Genomic DNA, 19,797 nt, shown 5'->3' on the forward strand with positions numbered 1-19,797 from the left:
GGGAATCGCCCCAGGCTTTGGCTGCCAGGTGACAGAAGGAGTGTCCTCCGCTGTTGGTCCAGCATATCCGGGGTGTGTATGGAGGGAAAGGGAGGTGGATCGCAGGTGTCTGGTTGGTTGTATGCTTGTCCTACGCGCAGTGCTTGTATGCATGTACCGGTATCTTGAACTGGTATCTCTTCTTTATCTGGAGCCAGTCTAGCTTCTTGAGGTGTGGGGTGATGTGAGTCCATCTGGGGAGCTCAAGGGGTGAGTCTTGCACCTGGGTTTTGTATTGTGCGTAGTATCTTCAGGAAGCGTGCAGTGATTCCTATATGAAGAGTGTTACCATAGTTCAGTCTGCTGGTGATGTGCGCTTTAGATACAGTACTTCTGGTGTCAACTGAGAGCCACCTGAAGATCTTACGGAGCATGCATAGGGTGGGGGAGCAGGAGGAGGAGGAGACTGCGTTTACCTGCTTCTGCTTCTGTTCAAAAGAACAATGGATTGAACCCAGATCTGTGACAGGGGGTGAGTAGTTGAAAAGTTTCAAGACTCCGTCCATCAACCTTTTGTGTTGCTAAAGTTGACCTAAGTGGGAAGGGTATGCCTAGAGTTGGGTCCTGTGCTCACTGTGCACCTGAATGCAAGCTAGCCTGGCTGATGAAGGGTGATAGTCTGAAACCGGTCCCAGGATGCTTGTTACTGGTCCGGGGAGGATATGGCCTGGCAGTTCGGGCTGGACTGTTCCCATGGAGTACAGGGTCAAGACTTATTTGCATATGGCTGGGTCCAAACTGGGGTGGCACGTGAGCAAAAGAAATATGGATTGAACCCAGATCTGTGACTGGGGGTGAGCATTTGAAAAGTTTCAGCACTCCGTCTATCATCCTTTTGTGTTGTTATTGACCTAAAATCAACATAACAGGAGCATACCCCCTCTATAATATGCAAACATATAATGATAAACAATAATCCACAGATCTGTGGTGACTGGCATGCTAGCACTGCCATAGAAGCTTCTGTGGTTTCGTACCTTTTCCAAGTAATTGCAGCCTCGACGTGGTTCAGCGTCACAATGATACTTGTTGGTTGATTCTCCACAACGTATACTACGTCTGGCTTATCTATGATGACGGGTGCATCCTCCAAGTAAGGGCCTGTCAGGAGAATTTATCACACAAGAGAAACACATTACTACAGCCTTCAACAGATTCTGCTTAACTGTCTTGTAATTTGCTATGACTTTAGGGCAGATTTAGGCCCTCATTCCAACCCTGGCGGTTTGAAACCGCCAGGGCGGAGGGCAGCGGAAGCACCGCCAACAGGCTGGCGGTGCTTCCTGGGCTATTCCGACCGCGGTGGTAAAGCCGCGGTCAGAAAAGGGGATCAGCGGTTTCCCACCGGTTTTCCCCTGGCCCAGGGAATCCTCCATGGCGGCGCTGCTTGCAGCGCCGCCATGGGGATTCCGACCCCCTTCCCGCCACCCTGTTTCTGGCGGTTTACACCGCCAGAACCAGGATGGCGGGAACGGGTGTCGTGGGGCCCCTGGGGGCCCCACAAAGATTTTCACTCTCTGCTTAGCTACTGCATCCGTCGCACCCCTGCAACTCCGCCGGCTCCATTCGGAGCCGGCTTCCTCGTTGCAGGTTCTTTCCCGCTGGGCCGGCGGGCGCTCCTTTGGCGGGCGCCCGCCGGCCCAGCGGGAAAGCCAGAATGGCCTCCGCGTGTGCGGTCATTCGGCGGTGACCGCATGGCGGGCGGCGACCGCCGCCCGCCGCGGTCAGAATGACCGCCTTAGTGTTTTGCCTAGAGGGTACTCTGTCACTCACAAAGTGCCATGTCTGCAAGTTCTGTCAGCCTTAGTGGCTAATGTAAGAAATCAAGATTTTCAGATCTTTAACTAATTATGGACACCAAAGAAAATCATAGAAAAGATTTGCAAACACAGTGGCCACCAATGGTCAGTCAGTCATCATTTCCAAAACACTTGTGTTCTTCAGCAAGCTAATGTGCCAGCATCGGCTACTGAGAAATGATCTATTTCTGGAGTTGCTGTGATGCAGCCTTGACTCTAAATTATACTTTGTGTGATCTTATACATTTTCTTCTGTGTCAGAATTAAATTCACTGGAAGTCGATAGCGTTCAGAGGTGGGCTTTACTTATGTGAACACCAATAGGTAACTGCAGACATCATGGATACAAAAATTGCTAGATAGCATTTGTAACTGTGATGTTCATGGGACCTTTCCTTATCTCAGTCATGGGACATGTTCTTACCTCGGTCAAGAAGCTCAGTAGTTTCGCTGGGAGGCGAGGGCCTACTATTAGTTTTCGGCGTGGATGTGATGACCCGGAAGAGGTATTGGACCCCTTTGGCAAGCACGTGGATAGTGTGGGTGGTTTCCTTCAGGTTGCTGGCAATGGTTGTCCACTGGCCTGTACCTAATGCTTGCTGCTGCACAATGTAGGTGACTTGTGAAGGATCTATGCAAAAAGACACAGTGGGAGATTATCTGCTTTACCAGCATATTGTCAAATGTCTATTTCTTGAGATTGACACACATGCCCCTCTGTACGACGTGACCTAAAAGCTGAGAGTAAAAAAAAACAAAGAATTCCATTCACCATTCCTATGTCCACACCTCTAGTTTGCCCACCCTCAGTACATCTGTGTGACCATTCAACTCCAAACTCAACACGTATCTATTACCGCTCATGGATATCTCTGCCAGACTGATTTCTGCAGTACTCCATTGCCCAGGTGGATAACCCAGGATCTAACGTGTCCCTTTGTTTCCTTATGCTGGTATTTTTAGGACACACCCCTCTCATCTCTCTTTCTGTATGCATGAAATGGATTATTTCAGGGTACATACAGTCTGTCAGACTCTTTTCTTTCCGTGTGATACTTTGAGCCTGATTTAGACCACTGAGAGCCTGTCCTCTGAATCTAGAAATGACCGCCGGTCCAGCAGACATCCCTTACATTGGCAGGAATCATCATCACCATCACTGCGGTTCATGTCAATGTAATAAAAGTCTGACAGATATCTCCATCAACATGACGGCACCGTCAATCAAACTGTTAACCTGTTTCTTTTATTTGCAAAAACAAAATCACAAATAAGGATTTTGTATTTTCCAACAACTAAAGACCCCCGCACCACAAGTATTGTCTCTTGGGGGTCATTTTGTAGTTTTCACTTCCCCTTACAGGTGATGTATAGTCAAAACTGGTCATCTGAATGCCTGCTCTAAATTGGGCAGGTGGACAATGACTGACGTCTGATGGCCCTTAGTCTGTCAGGCCGTTAGAGGTGTATGTCAGTGGCAGAGGCGGAGTAATCAGTGTCTGTGACATACAGAAATTCTGCCAAACTCCAGATGAGGCAGGCAGAGCTTCAGTGAGATGGAGAGGGTACCCGTCACTTTTGCAACAAAGTATCCTCTCTGCCAAACTCTAAACAAGGGCCTCAGGGCTGGATTTAGAGTTTGGGGCTGGGTTACTCCATCACAGCGCCGTCTTACAATCTCCATAAGCTATAATGGGTTGTATTACAGCCGACGGGATATCCATCACATCTGTGACGGAGCAACCCCCTCCGCCAAACTCTAACTCAGGCCCTCAGTCTTCGAACACACACACCCTCCTGGCACAACTTCCTCTAATGGCCAAGACTGGAAGGTACCTAGTGATCCCCTGCAGTTCCATGGAATACACTGGGCAGGACCCTCACACGCCCACCTTGCTGTCCTGTGTGTTTCTATCTAGTGGTTTCTTTGCCAGAGCAAGTGGACATCTAATTCAGTTTTACTTTGAGAGTGTGTCTGAGGATCTCTCTCTCACACTCCTTATCTCTCTCACACTCCTTATCTTTCTTCTCTCGCTGTATGTTCCCCTGTTACGGGCGGCTAGGTCCTTGCTGCCTTGGACATCTCAGAACTCAGTGACCCGTACATCCCTGTGCGTGGTTGGGAACGCACATCTTACAGCTTTTTGACCACGGGTCCTTGTCTTTTGACTGCCCACCTCTAGATCCTGCTCTCATATGTTTGCTTGCTGAAACCATGTTTCTGTATCTGTCTGCCCAGAACTCACTGGCCCTTTGTGAACATTAACTCTCGTTGTCTCCTTGGGGATGTCCATCTCAAGACTCAGACTGACGATTCACACTTTCGATTCCATTGTATTGTTCAGTTCATAACTCTGTGAACCCTTATTCTCGTTTACTCTCCTCGTCGCCCTGTGATTATCGGTCTCAGGACTCAGTGATTTCTTCTACCATGAACTCTCCTTGTGTCCCTTTCATTGTTCCTTTCAGGACTCACTGACCTCTTCTAGTCATTAACTCTACTCCTTGATGATATTGTCCATCTCAGGACTCACTGAGCTCTTGTAGTCATTAATTATCCTTGCCTTCATGATATTGTTCATCTCAGGACTCACTGGCCTTCTTCTATTCATTAACTCTTCTTATCTGTATGTAATAGTTCATTTGAAGAGTCACTAACCAATTTGTCTGTTTTTTCACTCTCCTTGTCACCCAGTGATTTTCTATCTCAGGACTCACTGACTTCTACACATTCTTTCTTTCTCCCCGCCCCCCTACAGTACTGATTTCAAGACTCATCAACCTTTTCTATCTCTTCTTTCTCAGAGTTTCTGTGTAAGTATCCATCTCAACATGCATTCAATTTTGTGGCTTTTACCTATGGCAGAGTCCAATCTTTTTGGTTTGTTCCATTTCAAGCTGACGATTCTTCCTGTTACTGACGCCACAACTGGAGGTCCATCTGGAGGACTTGGAACCACATCTGGAACAGGCCAAGTGCAATTTTAATAAAGGTGGATGGCTAAAAGGTTATTAAAACCAATGACATTGAGGCAAGGACAATAAGAAGAAAGAAAGATTCCGGGACCTACTACATCTTCTTGGTTCACCTATGATCAAGTTTCAGTTAGTCTAACAATCTTGTTTACTGTGGCATGGACAACGTATGCAAATCAGTTCCTCCAAGTCTAAATACATAAGGACTGGGAGTCAAATGTACAAAGCATTTTTTTGGTCACAAATAACCTGATTCACAGAATCAGGCCATTTGCGATCGCACAAATGTGTTTTCTTTCGGACAAACCACAAACTGAAATTCTGTAACAAGTTACTGAATCGCAATTAGAGTTTACAACACATTACTGAGTCAGTATTTAGAAGGGGCTTGTACTGAATCAGATTGGTGTGTATTAATGTTTTGCAATTGAATTCTGGTCGCAAAACATTAATCTTTTCCTCAAAGGAGGTAGTAAGATATTTGCAGATTGGAATGGGTCCTCAAGGCAAGTATCTAGGGCCGTATTACATATAGGGCGAATATTCCCTGTTTGCACCACAGCGCACCTTTAAATAAGTGTTCCATGCTAAAACCGAGAAATGAGCCTTATTACAGTGATTGTGCTGCCCCCAAGGCACCTGCAAACTCATGCTGCCCTGGGAGCAGCACATTCAAGTGAAATACTGAGAGGCTTCTTCAATGCTGCTTTGTGTTTTACTACCCCCCCCTGCACTTTAAGAGAGATTAGAGATCCCTTTGCATGTGGGTGCTGTAAGTGACTGTACCCACCAGAAAGAGGATGTCTGGAGGTCGATAGGACCCCTTTCCTCCCTCGAAGGGCTGCTATCAGGGGCCGCACTGATAGTGCGCCCCCCATTTGTGGCGCACTTTCAGGGTGTCTCATGACAGCTTCTTTGATTTTGTGCCTGCTTCACTAATACAAAGTGGGCCCAGAGGCAAAGAGAGTCCCTCAGTTGCATGGGGCCCTACTCCCATATAAATAAGGAAATGCCCTCTTGAGATAGTGCCGGTGCTATGTGGCAGTGCTATCTGTATTACAGAAGCAGCAGTACAAGCGTCTGCAGCCCCTTCTGTAATACCAAAGTGCCTTGGGGCGGACAAAGTGGGTTCACATGCCTGTTGCACCCCCGGGCGACTCTCTGTCATACAGTCTCTGGTGTGTTTCAGGGGTCTGGCCTGGATTCACAAATACTCTGCTGGCTTCGAAATATTGCTTCATTCTATATGCCCCAAAAAGATGCATGAACTCACATACGCTTGTCCATATCGTGTTCCACTTAATAAATCGAGTTTGTAATTACTTCAGGCTATTTTTTAAGACATATCAGGTCAACAGGGATGGTATATCAGCTTTAGGGAGAGCAGAAATCATTATCAATATAAACAAGCACTGGCACAGCCATTAGGCCTGGCCTCAATTGTCTTTAATATGACAACATTGGATTCTTTACATATTTTTCAAAAAAGAGAATTTATGGATATTTTTAGGATAGACATGTTATGGTGATTGCACCAGCATTAGGTTTGGTGTGTTGTGGTTACAGCACTTTGGAAAATATATTATATGCAATACACACTCCATACTTATAGAAAGGGGCTTCAGGGTAGCCTTCTTCCACTACTGGCTTGAGACATTGTTGAAAACATCCTGGATCATCCCACAGCAGCAATTTATTCTCACATCCTTCTATCAGCTTAGATATGTCCTTTTCCTTTTTTTGAATAAGGAACTATTTAATATCTGAAACGTTACCTCTGCCATCACACATTTAATTCTTTATCTTATTCATGTCTGTTTATATAAAACACTCTTTTTCTTTTGCACTGTATCGGGATTTTTTAATTTGCTTTTGTCATCGGCAGACAAGGAGCCATAACATTCTGCAAAACCTAAACATATAATAGGCTGGTCCTCCTTTTAACCAGACCACCATGAGGTTGCTACTGCCAACAAAGCTAGGACAAGGAGAGCTGCAGTTTTACTATATAAGTGGCAGATGTCCTCAAGAGAGAATACAATTGATTTAAGGCTAAAGTTGTACAATATAACCAAAAGATTTCCTTACAGAAGAATACAATGGAGATGGAAACCTACAGTAATGCTATTCTACCAACAAATGTCCTCACAGAAGATGGAGGACTTGCATGGTACTAAAGGGAAGACAAGTATGTTTACATAAAATTATAAGTCACAGGGGAAAGAGGATTGACGCTGTGGTCCCTTTTAATAGATTAATGCTGAAGGAGGGCAGGAGGGGCATAAAGTTAAGAGGATGGCCACACTTTGAGTGTCACAACACTTCCTGGGTGAAAAATTAATGGTTCATCCAGTTGAACGTTTTACCTGCATTCTGTTATCGCAATTGTTTATTAATACAATAATAATAATAATATAATAAACATTACACAGGAATAGTAGTGTCAGACCAAAAAGAAAATAAATCTGGCCTTTTTGCACTATTCATACATAGACTTTGGAAGAGTACATTATGCAATCTCTTATTTATCTTGTGTAAATGTGAAACCATATTTGCACCATTCAAAACAAAGATATGAGTGCAAACTGACAAAGCTAACATCTTGAAAAATGCATACAGTATTACCCAGCAACAAGTGTAGGAAAGTAGGATCTTTCCAACATAGTTATCACCACTTTTTGCCTGGCGTCAGTGTCATCAGACTGTAGTACGCTGGGATCCTGCAAACCAGGGCCCCAGTGTCAGTGCTCTCTCTCTCATAAAGTTGACTTGGTAAGTGATTCTTTCACCCACATTTGGCATACTGGTGTACCCCTGTAAGTCACTGGTAAATAGTACTTAGGGACCCAGGGCACTGGTACACCAGGGGTCTCCCATGGTCTGCAGCATGTATTGTGCCACCCATGGGAGCCCATGCAAACTGTGTCTGCAGGCCTGCCATTGCGGCCTGTGTGAAATGGTGAATGCACCTTTTACTTTAGATATAAGTCACTGCCCTCGGACACTGTAAGTCGTCCCTATGGTAGGCCCTTCAACCCAAGAGCAGGGTGCATGGTCCTAAATGTTATGGTACCCCTGCATGAGCAGTGGTACCCCTACAAACCCCAGACTCAATTATTTCGGGTTTGTAAGTGTGGGGAAACCATTTTGAGGTATGTAGTGGACACTGGTCAACACAAGATGTCCAGCTACATAATGGTTTCTCCGAAACTAGGCATGTTTGGTATCAAACATGTTGGAATCATGCAACTACACCGATTCCAGTGTTAGTTGCATGATACCATGCCCTCCTTGCATATTCCGGGTTGTACTAGTTCAGTAACCCTGAGTTAAAACTACACAAACGACAGTGGCGTTACCAACACCCTGTCCAGCTCCTCCGCTAGGGAGGTGCACGGAGCTCTGCCAGGTGACCACTTGATTCTGACATCTTGGAAACAAGATGGGCAGAGGCCCTTGGAAGCATCTGACTGGTTAAGCCAGGAAGATGTCGTCCTTAACGCCTTCTGATAGGTGGGTCACTTCAAAGAGTGACCAACCCCCTTTCAAGGTTACTTAAGGGCTCCGTCATGGGTGAGTCCTCAGATGCATCAATCAAGCCACTCCACAGAACTCTCTGCAATACATCTTCTGCTCCTGGCCTCTGGAACCGCTGCTGGTCTGCTTTGGAACCAAAACACATCTGCTTTTAGCCGGAAGGCTCCCACCGCAACATTGTTTCTCCGGATCCTGCAAGAATTCTGCAACATCCAAAGCTATGCATCCTCCAGGGTTACAAGGACTCTGTTTGCACCTGGAAGCATGAAGGAATCTCCCTTGGAGTGAAGGAATCACTCCCCTGCACCCGCAGGCACCTCAAGACAACATAGATCGGCTGGTGGGGTCTGCTGTCCCATGGACATCCAATGACTCTGCAACACAGGTGGTGGGTCTGTGGCCTCCACTGGGTCCTGCTTGCATTCTAACCAACTTGGGACACTGTGAGCCCCTGCTTCTGCCACTGCAGTGGAATCCATGTGCACTGTGACTGTTGTGCTTGCCAAGGCTTGTTGTCTCTTCTTCCCAGAGATCTTCAAGCACCAAGAGGCCCTGGCCTCCAGCACTCTGCGAATCAAAGATCAGCCACTGTCCTGTATCTCCTGCAACGTGGGACTTCTGTTTTGTTGTTCTGCTGAGGCCTCCTTGTGACTCCCTATGTCCATCACCTGTGGGTTGCTCATGGTGGCTCCACTGACTTCTGCTGACCTTCTTGTGTGCTAAGGGCCAGCCCTGACTCCCCCTCCTGGGTAGAGTCTCCTGGACCTTGCTGGTCCCCAAAACTTTGCAAATACTTCTTCTGCTCCTGCTTACATTTCCCAGTGCTTGTTGGTAACCTGGCTGATCACGACCCTCCTGCAATCCAGTGCCTATCAAGCGACAGCTCGTAGGTGACTCCTGGGATCTTCTGCAGCTCCTGGACCCCGCAGCTGGACTACTTTTTCCACTGACTTACAGGGACTACACCTTCAGGGAGAGTGGGCATTGCCGCCTGCACCACCTGGGCACCTCAAAGGATGCTGGACTCTGTCCCCTTCCTTTGCAGGTCCTTCACCTCGGGAATCCAACCCTGGGTTCCACCACCCTGGTCTATGGGTCGTGACAACAGCTGGACAATCCGAGGCTTCCACTGACTTCAGAGAGAGTCCCTTCTCCCCTCTGCATCCGGATCCTTGGTGTAGGTACTCCTGTCTTCTGGGTATCCTGGAGTAGGGGCATTCTCCATCCTTCCTCTTGTCTGCTGGTTTCCTCTGGGTCCACTGGGAAGGGTCCTGAATCCCACAAACTCCAACCACTACTCTCTGTGTTAGCCTATAGGACAATTGGGTAAGTAACTGCCTTGCACCTGGTTGCTGGGGACACTTACTGTACTTATCTCTGGTGTTTTTATCTCCACCCAGATCCTAGTGAACTACCACATTTACCTTGGTTGGGTTCACTATTTCACATTCCACTTTTTTAGTATATAGTTTGACCCTTCCATAGGGCCCTGTGCATTTTTATGCTATTTTTGATGGTTATTTTGTGTACATATTCTGTGTAGATATCTCCAAAGTGAGATATACCAATGCTAGTCTAGTAATAGTGCTGTAATAAAGTATCCTTTATTTTTGCAACACTTTTGTGGTTCTTTTTTATGAGTAAGGTACTGTCCGACTATTGTGGTATTGCAAGTGCTTCACATTCCTCCTGGATAAGCTTCAGATGCTTGCCTCAGCTACCCATAGAGAGATTTTTCTATCTGGACACCTACTCACTATCACTAACGGTTGCCTGGACCCAGTATAGGGTGCCACAACATAGGTGTACACCATAAACTGAGCCAGCTTCCCACACAGCCTACTTTGTAGACTACTCACGAGAGACATAGGCATTTGGACAGATAGTTCCTGTTGGTCCTGAGGAGCATGAATTGAAACTTCCTCTTGATGTTGTTCCGATGGTTCTGCAGTAGCATAATATAGGTCTTCCTGATACTCATCTTCCTCTTCATCATAGGCTTGGCACTTTACATACAATTAAGATAGGCTATGAGTGACTCCAAATGGGCAGTCTTTGTCTAAGTCATCATCATCTAAAAGGTGTTCCAGTGTGTAAGTTAACACCTTGCTTAGTGATGTGTTTCGGCTAATAGGATTATGTCTGCAGCGGGCTTATACCTTACAGGAATTAAAGATAGTGGAAGGATTTCTGTCTTGCTAGTTGTTTTTGACGTCAATGGCGCCTTAGTTGTCAGCTTCCTTGTCAATGGTTCCCTCGCCAACAGCTCCCTTGTCAACAGGTCCTACGTCAGCAGTTGCGGCGTTGATTGTGCTGATGCCAACGGTGTTGATGTCGACTGTACTCTAGTCAATGGTGTTGTCTGTGGTTCTCTTGTCGACGGTACTTTTTTCATAGGTTGTTTCTTCGAAAACGAGCACTCCGTCGTTCGGACTAGTTGACTGGATCTTTGATGTATGTTTGACTACTTTTTGTTGTCATCAATGACATTATGGATTAAGTTATAATCTGGTGATGCTGCAGTGGTAAATGTCGACACTGAGGTCGACATTGACACTGTGAACAGTGTCGTCGACAGTGCTCTTGTCGGCAAGAAAACAAATTTAGAAGTTGCATCTTAATCAGAGGTTTGGTTATCGATGGTGGAGATTTTGAGGCTCTTTTAGGATGAGCTCCTTTGGACGAAGGAGTAGTATGTTCTCAATTAACCTTTTCTGAGACAATTCTTTCCTTTTTTGAGGAAGACAGACTGTTCTAATGCTTTTTTAAATGTGCAGAGGAGATATGAAGAGATTTTTCCCCCACCTTACACTGGCTCTGAAGATAGTTTTTCAATGAATCTCTCCCTTTTGCGAGATGTTACAGTCTTGGAAGACCCATCACTACCCTCCTCCGACAAAGGGCATTCCTTAGTTTTTAATTTTTGGGATCATATCAAAAGTCTACCTTCCCTATTCTTCAAGGCTTTTTGCGAAAAGGTGCAACAAATCTTACAATCTCTCACGCTATGCTTCGGGTGAAGGCAATATATGCAGTCCTTATGTGGGTTATGAGAGTGCAGCCTCTTCTTACCACCAGGATCACAGGATTTGAAAAGTCCTTTTGTAGTAGCTAGTTCTGACATGATTTTCCAGTAAGTAGTGCTCTGAAAGAAATTCTTTGCAAGGTTGAGAAAAAAGGCAGTAATTTCAACCGAGCTCAAGCAGACTCCTATCACAAGACGTGTGGTAGAAAATCTGAGGGATACAGCATCTCTTGAGAGTGTTCTAGAGGGTGCTGTTGTCTGATTGGTCAAAGTTTGCAGTTTGCCCTTTTTTACAAAGGGCATACATATGCTATTAAACTAGTGGTTAATTGCCATTATGGCCTATGATCATTTTACATATTGCTTTTCTATGGTACCTTGGGACTGCCACTTTGACAACGGGGAATGATTCAAGCATGTGAATCTATGAATGATCCAATATTGGACAACACGAACCTCCAACTATCAATGTGAGGAAACCTTTATCCTATTCTACAGGCTAATCATCTCACAGAACTCACAATAGTCCCAGATCTAAGTCTCTCTAGATTGGTTTATTGCAATACAGTCCATGCTGGCCTTCCAAAATCAGTAATCTGTAAATTGAAAAGAATCCAAAATCAAGTGGCTACAATGTGTCTAAACCTCACAAGGCATGAGCCCATCTGACCTGCTCTGAAGCAGATTTATTTTTTGCCTTTACACAAAGGCTGGAGTTCAAGGTATTATGTATCACCCACAAGGAAATCTTTGAAAAAGGTCTCTATTACCTGCAGAATCCTGTCACACAGTATTTGCCCAATGGGGAATTTGAGGTCTTCTAGTGCTCATGTCTATGTGCAAGCAAGGCCATGTAATTGAAACAGCCACGTGACTGAGACACTGAGGAAGACCCTGTAAAGTCCCATTGACTTTAACTGGCCAGAGCAGCATAATGGAAGAGGACTGGAAAAGGAAGCAATGGTCAGGTTTCCTAAGTAGAGTAGGTGTTGTACAGGTGCAGTCCCTGATAAGAACCTGATCCTGCTTTGAGAGGTCAACATAGCTATTCCCATTTTAAGAATGAACAACCCAGCTGTCCCCAATTTAAGAAAGACCTTAAAAAGTATATCTTGTCAGAGGTGCTTTCAGCACGCCACTGCTGTTACAGGACCCTTTCCGTTCCCGTCCCCTCCCTATCCCCATATCACCAGGACCAGACCATAATGTCTTTTGAGATCAACTATGTCCAGACTTCTTTAATATATTCCAGACAGAATCAGATTCTACATTTCGATGTCCGCCCAGTTGTTTGCCTTTTCTCTTTCATTCAGATATATTTTCCTCTACCTGGAGCCTGAACTGCACCAGTTAGACTGTCTTGAACACCATCTTGTGTTTTGAAGTGGTAACAAGGCAACATGACACTGCTGATACAACTAATTAAATTAGTGAATGAAAAAATATGAACATTAAATAGCCACTTAGTTCCCTCTCCCCAAGCAAGTATTTCCACCCAGTTGATGCCCCCTTCTCCAGATCCTTGTGTGAGGCAGTCCTAGAATGTTGAGTTCTGGAGTACCTCCTAGGGTTCATGCAGCACATCAGAGTTTAAAATGCCCATGCTTTTCGTCTAGTGTGTACCATTGTTTTTATTCGTTCTTTAAGTTATGATACAGGGTTCTATACCAACCTCCTATCTTTGAAGTTCTTTTCATTTTTCAGCCGCTGCCTCACTCTCTTTCTGAATCTTTAGAAAATGAAGGTGACAGCAAGAGCAATATGTGAAAAGAGATGTCAGAAGTGGATATATGGCCTTACCTGTGACATAGAGGTGAGCATAGCAGGCAGCCTTCCCCACTTTGTTTGAGATTACGCTTTTATAGACACCTGCATGACAATGGCTGACAGAGGAGAAGACCAGGCGATGGATATCCTTATCTGTAAAACAGAAGAAACGTCAGCAGAAGACCTCAAAAGAGAAAACACCTAGCTTGGAGAAGGGTTCCTCAGAAAATACTCTACACTATAGATCACTCAGCATAAGCTATTGTGATGAAGGCATAGCAAGGACTGGGCAGTCTACTTAGAAGCATATGGGCTTGGAGCCCTGCTGGGAGATAGAATGGGAAAACAATTATGAAGGGAGATGAAAGATGTTCATGAAGGGAGTCAAAAGGTAAAGTCATCATGGAACAGCATGTTGGTCCATGCTGAAGAGGGTAGATAAGAGAAGTACAAAATGACCGGCCTGGAATGAGAAGGTCATGAAAAGACACCATTGGGTAGAATTAAGTGGGAGACCAAAGGGGAAGACACTGGAGATGATGGGATGTTGGGAAAGAAGCACATATGAGAGCAAATGAGGATGAAGGATGTCCGTCACATTGAGTTGTCTTCCCCTCTACTCTCACAAGGGCTTCTTTCTCAACACTCTCTCCTTACCCCTCTCTCTCTGAGTCTCTCACCATAAATCTGCCCTACTGTGGTCCTTATATGACCTTCTTCTTCTGGGTCTACCTTTACCAGTTTCTCTCATCCCCCTTCTCCTGCACGCACCAGTTTGGATTCTCATAATATAAAATCACATAATATTGTCTTGTAACAACATTGTATTCAGATAATTGACTATCACAGTATTGTGAAGTATATGTAAGTAGGTATAGATTTATTATTCTTAACTCCCCATTTAAATACTTTGAAGATATGCGTATCTTCAAAGTGTGTAGATGTAACAGGGCAATAAATAAAACTCAATATTGTGGTAAAACACAGAAAGGGACATGACCTGAAACAAACAGAAAGAAAGATGACATGGGCAGTTATAGGACCAGAGATGATGTGTTTTGAAGGAGAAAGAGAGGTACATTGAGAATAAGAGAAGAAAAACAATCTCAAATTCAAGGGAAAGAAAGACATTATGGGAGAGCAAAGGAGAGAGACATGGCCGAAGATCAAATGAGAAGAGAGGAATAACAGAAGAGGGCAGAATGAAAGAGAAATATGTTAGAACAAAGGGCAAGAGAAGCATGACAGAAAGAACCAAAATAAAAGAGGAATGACAGAATAAAAAGGGAAGAGAAGCATGATAAAAGAGAGCAGCATGAAATAGTAATGGTCAGAGATCAAAGGGGAGACAGGTATGATAGAAGATAGCAGGTAGAAAGAGGGATATCTGATAAAAAATGGGAAGACAGACATGACAGAAGAGGGAAGGAGGAAAGGGACATGGACTAAGATCAAATGGGAAAAGAGGCATGATAGAGCAGAGCAGAAAGAAATATGAGTATCTGAAAACAAGATGGAAGACAAGCATAAGAGATGAAGGTGGAGGCAAAAAAACTACAAGTGCCGAACCCCTGAATTGGAGTCCTAGAACAGAGGAATGTAGTGTTCCAGCTCTGGACACACGTTTTTCGAATGGTCCATGAGAGTTTTCTGGCGTTGGACACAACTGCGATAACCCAAGGCCTGGGGCGGGCCACTAAGTGTTTTCTTGAACTGTGCCTATGTTCATACCCAACCACTGGCATAATCCTACCTATTGATAGGTTAAACGTGCACCTCTGATGTCTGTGAATCTTGTAGCTGGTAGTAATGCCATAGCTTATACGTCACACGAGAAAACAGCTCTTTTCTGTCTTTCTTCTCTTCTCTTATTTCCTTATCTCTTTGACTTTATAGCCTTTTCTTTCACCTGGTCTAATTTTCCAGAATTCAACTTTTGGCACTGCTACATTAATCTTGCAAAACTATGTTATACTGGATGTTCTTATGACCAATACTATGTTATGCTTGCAAAGAAAAATCTATAAACATATATAAACAAGCATTTGCAATACAATGGGTCTCGCGTTTGCTCGAGATAGAGCTATTAGCGTTGTAAATTCCTAACTGGACATTTCTTGATAGTGATGGATGTGCAGTGGGCGTTGTTAAAAGCCCACAGATAAGATTACAAAATGTCAGAGAGCTTGCACGCTCGACCTCAAAATGAAATGGAAACATGTTCTGCAAGGTGGTGGGTATCAGACAATTTTAAACTTTGCATGGCACAACCATTCATGGAAGGGCCTTCCTGTACAGCACAAGTGGCTTTCGAAAAACCCCTGAAGACACCTTCTAATGCACACAAGGTCAGTATGTATTTCTTACTGACTGACCAATTCTTTGCTATAAACGGTTATCTTTTTTGTGCAGTCTCTGGGGAGAAGACAGATAGGTATGTGTTGGAGCTATTTCCTAAGTCAGTGTGTAATTTGAGTTCAGCACTCATTTTTGGGGACTGGAACTTATTTTTCGCCACTGAGATTCCATTCAGAAACAGAGAGAAAGGCAGAAAACAGAGAAAGAAGAAGGATGAGTAAGGGAGGGAAACAGTGAGAAGTGGAGAAAGCAGGGATGAAAAAGAACCATCACGATCAAGAAAAAGAGACTTGAAGTATATTGTGGTTGGAAGAAAGAAGCATGAAGTGGCTTCCAGAATAAATAGCCTTGATGTTTGCAAAACCTGACATTCGGCAGTCCCAATAAGGTCTTAAAATAAAAATAAATTTAGCACATCCCAATGGACAGTTTTTCAACATTCCTGAAGTTACTTCCAGGTGACACCTCACTTCTTGCCCTAACTTGCTCTCTTTAAAGATGAAGGGATGGATGCACTCGCTCACAACTGAAAAGGAAACTACTACACTCCCTCTAGTATTCAGCAGACACTTTAATGAAACATTGATGTGCTCTTTGTGCTGCGGCAAACTAAGATTATAACAGCCAATGTGCATTACCTAACTCATTTTACATGTGTAGGGGGTTATTTATACTAATGTTGTACCCTTGTGGCTGTGTGGGGCAAAGCATTGCATCGATTTATTTATTATTAAAAAGACTCATGGACTCACTGTGCCAGAGCTTGAGCAACCCTTAGTAACTCCAAGCCTTAGATGGCATAAGCGCCCTGGCGGGGGTCAGGACTGAATCTGTGTACCTACAGATGAAAGACTTTACCAATTCTTCTGCTACCAAGTTTCTATCTCGTTTGAGAACTTCCCTTCACATTGTCAAAACTATCAGTATAGTCTGTGACAAGCTAGGAAACATAAGGGCTCATTAACACTCTCTACTCCATGCCTACCTTTTACACAACAGCCCATCAACTTGGTCTCCAGCTCTGTTCTTCCCCCCTCATTACTACTGCAAATCTGTTTCTGCCCTGGATCATTTGTGAATCCATGGTCTGTTTTTGTTCCCATTTCTGTTGATAATCAGTTCTACAATCCACTCAAAAAACATGCAGTGCCGCATTTAGTTTTTGGTTTCAGTTTCTCAGCTGTAGTGTCTGTTAATATCTCTCCTCTACCATTTCACTGATTTACAAAGTCTACCAGGTGCTTTCCCTCCTTTGGGGGTCAACTGAGTAATGTTCAAGAAACCAGTAACTAGAATACGTATCTCAGGCCATCTCTTCTTATATCCTTGTGTCAATGGCAGGGCCTACCAAAACTATCGCTAGTAAGGCTCCTGTGAGGCATCTGCTCATCCCTTATTCGTAAAAATATAATAGTCACGCCTCAATAAAAAAACAGTACCATAAAAATAGATGTTTTTGATTCCACTTCTGTACAGGCCCTACTGCTGAATACAAATGGCCGGCATGTCCTGCGACTCAAAGGCAAATGCGAATGTCAGTTTTGCAACATGGAATTGTGAGTTCTTATTAAGACGGGCGGTGACTGTGCCTCCAAGTGCATGATTATATATACACTAGGTACCTGAGGGGGCCAGAGGGGAGTGGGTGCTGGTTCCTTTCGTATGCAGGTGCACCAAGTACCACCCTTTTAATCAACAGGACGCTTTTCATTCGGGCAACTCTGGTTCAGTTTGGAAAGTGTTAAGAGAACACGACATTTAAACAAGAAGTCAATTCAAGGCACCACAGCCGCTGTGAGCGTGAGAGTTATTGGCTCCCTGCGTGAATGTCTAGAAAGGATCGGCTGGGATGAAAGGTAAACCGAAACTGGAGGAGGGGCAATCACACGCTGTAACAGGAGGAAGCATGACATAGTGTGATGGGCAACAAAAATGTTCACTTAGTGAAATCGCCTGGGAGGGAACTTAACACACAAGGAAGGGACATTTCACAAAATGCACCAATAAAAATGAAGCATTTAAAAGAAGCACAACAAAGAATGAACAGCAAGAGAGGGCGTGGTTAAAAGACCACAGAGAGATTACAACATGCCAGAGCGCTTGCGCGTTCGACCATAAAAAAACAAGAAAGTCATTGTAGGAAGCTGGCCTGGTGTGTGGTGAGTACCTATGGTATTATCGCCTTATACCAAGTCCAGGTATCCCTTTATTAGTGAAGTGTAGGCAGTGTCTAGAAGCCAGGCTCTCTACAGGTAGCTGTGGATGAGCATCCAAGACTTATCTAGGACACATGCAAAGCTCATGCAATACCACTGTAGTCACACACCTCTCACATGAAAGAACAACACACTATTACAAAAATAAAGGCACTTTATCTTAGTGACACAAGTACTAAAATACTAGATAGGCAATACTCCAATAGAAGGTAAGTAAATACACTATATACGTACAGTAGTATTCAGAAATAGGCATAAAAAGCAATAGAAAACAGTGAAAAGCAATAGGCAATACAGAAGGCCTAAGGGGGAACCAAACCATATACTAAGAAAGTGGAATGTGAAAGTCGGGTCCCCACCCAAGGAAGTGGAATCAGCAGAGGGGAGCTGGAGGAACTAGGAAATCCACAAGGTAAGTACCAGAGTGCCCCCCAGCGGCCAGGAGAGAAGAGGTAAGTTACTGGTTCTACCCAAACCAACCCAAAGGACTTCAGAGAAGGATATTGCAAGACTCAGTCAAGACTTCAAGAAACCAAAGGTGGATCCAGGAAGAGAAATACCTGGAAAAGAAGGGGATCAAGTCCAGTTCATGTTGGGGTATCCAGTGGTGGCAGGAGCCACTACCCATCCACCTGTGGATGCAGGAGTTGGTCGGGGGTGAGACGAAGACGGTCAACACTGGAGCAGATGGGTGATGCAGTCGACGTGCCATGTCAGATGAAGAATTGCAGTCACTCAGTGGTGTGGAGAAGCCATCAACAAGCCTTGGCAAAGGCAAATGTGGTGGTTGGTGGAAAAAGTGGAGCTGTCGGGGAACAGCAAAGTCCAGAGGGTCTGAATCCACGGGGGAGTCCCAGGTGACTATCAGCAGTGCAGAGAGTCCAAAGAAGAAGAGCCATCCCCCACAGAAGACCCACAGGCAAGGAGCCTATGAGTCGTAGAAAGGCACACGCAGCATACCTGAAGAGAGGTCCTTCGTCACAGGAGAAGCACGTACAGGGATGCACGTCGCAGAGAAGCTTGCTGGGTCTTGGGCTACACGGAGCCTGAAGATCCCTTGGACGAGAAGCAAACAAGCTTTGGTAGCTGCAAGAGATGCAGTGCATGGGGGAACTGCCCTGCGTGGGAAGGCAAGGGCTTACCTTCACCAAAGTTAGACAGCTGGCAGAGAGGACCCAGGGGGCCACTGCAGACCACCACCTGTGATGCAGGATCCAGGCAGCTCAGGATGAGAGAAGATCTACGCAGCTGGTCGTCGTTGCAGTTGGTCCCTGCAGATGCAGGGAAGTGACTCCTTCACTCCAAGGGAGATTCCTTCTTGCTTCTTGTGCACACTGAAGACTTGCTGCCCTCAGAGGATGCACAGCCGGGGAAATGTTGCAGTTGCTGGAAGGAGCCGGAGACACAATGTCGCAGAGCAGAGTCATTGCTGTAGCTGCAGATTGACGGTTCCGGTGGAGTCCAGTTGCAGATCCAGTGGCCAGAAGTCGAAGTAAACAATGCAGAGGAGTCCTGCTGGAGTCTTTCACATCGAATCTGAGGCCCACCCAAGAGGAAAACCCTAAATAACCCTGGAAGGGGGATTGGTCACCTAGCCAGGTGACCACCTATCAGGAGGGAGCTGTGATGTCACCTGCATGACCTGGCCACTCAGATCTCCTAGAGGCCTCTGCCTACCTTGGATTCAAGATGGCAGAATCAAGAGGCCATCTGGAGGAGCCCTGGGCACCACCCTGCGGTGGTGATGGACAGGGAAGTGGTTACTCTCCTTTCCATTGTCCAGTTTTGCGCCAGAGCAGGGACTGGAGGTCCCTGCACCGGTACAGGCTGGTTTATGCAAGGAGGGCACTAAATGTGCCCTTCAACGCATACCAGTGGCTTGGGGAGGCTACCCCTTCCAAGCCATGTAACACCTATTTCCAAAGGGAGAGGGTGTTACCCTCTGCTCCCAAAGGAAATCCTATGTTCTGCTTTTCTGGGCTAGAGCTGGTCAAGCAGCAAGTGGGCAGAAACCTGTCTTAGGGGTGGCAGCAGTGTGGGCTGCCTGGAAAACCCCAGGAAGCTGGTAGGAACAATGCTG

At 45.3% G+C, this 19,797-nt stretch overlaps 1 protein-coding gene across 2 annotated transcripts in view; it reads right to left on the bottom strand.

The window, feature by feature from the left end:
• SPEG (striated muscle enriched protein kinase) overlaps window positions 1-19,797 on the bottom strand; it is a 1,321,813-nt gene that overhangs the window by 514,576 nt on the left and 787,440 nt on the right. For both annotated transcript variants that reach the window (XM_069227158.1, XM_069227157.1), the window contains exons 14-17: window positions 13,177-13,296; window positions 4,696-4,800; window positions 2,263-2,469; window positions 1,017-1,140 (exon numbers count right to left, since the gene is read on the bottom strand). In XM_069227158.1, coding sequence (XP_069083259.1) covers window positions 1,017-1,140; window positions 2,263-2,469; window positions 4,696-4,800; window positions 13,177-13,296 — 556 coding nt within the window. The remainder of the gene's footprint in view (window positions 1-1,016; window positions 1,141-2,262; window positions 2,470-4,695; window positions 4,801-13,176; window positions 13,297-19,797) is intronic.

This window comes from Pleurodeles waltl, chromosome 3_2 (genome assembly GCF_031143425.1).
Source record: "Pleurodeles waltl isolate 20211129_DDA chromosome 3_2, aPleWal1.hap1.20221129, whole genome shotgun sequence".
NCBI classification, from domain to species: Eukaryota; Metazoa; Chordata; class Amphibia; order Caudata; family Salamandridae; genus Pleurodeles; species Pleurodeles waltl.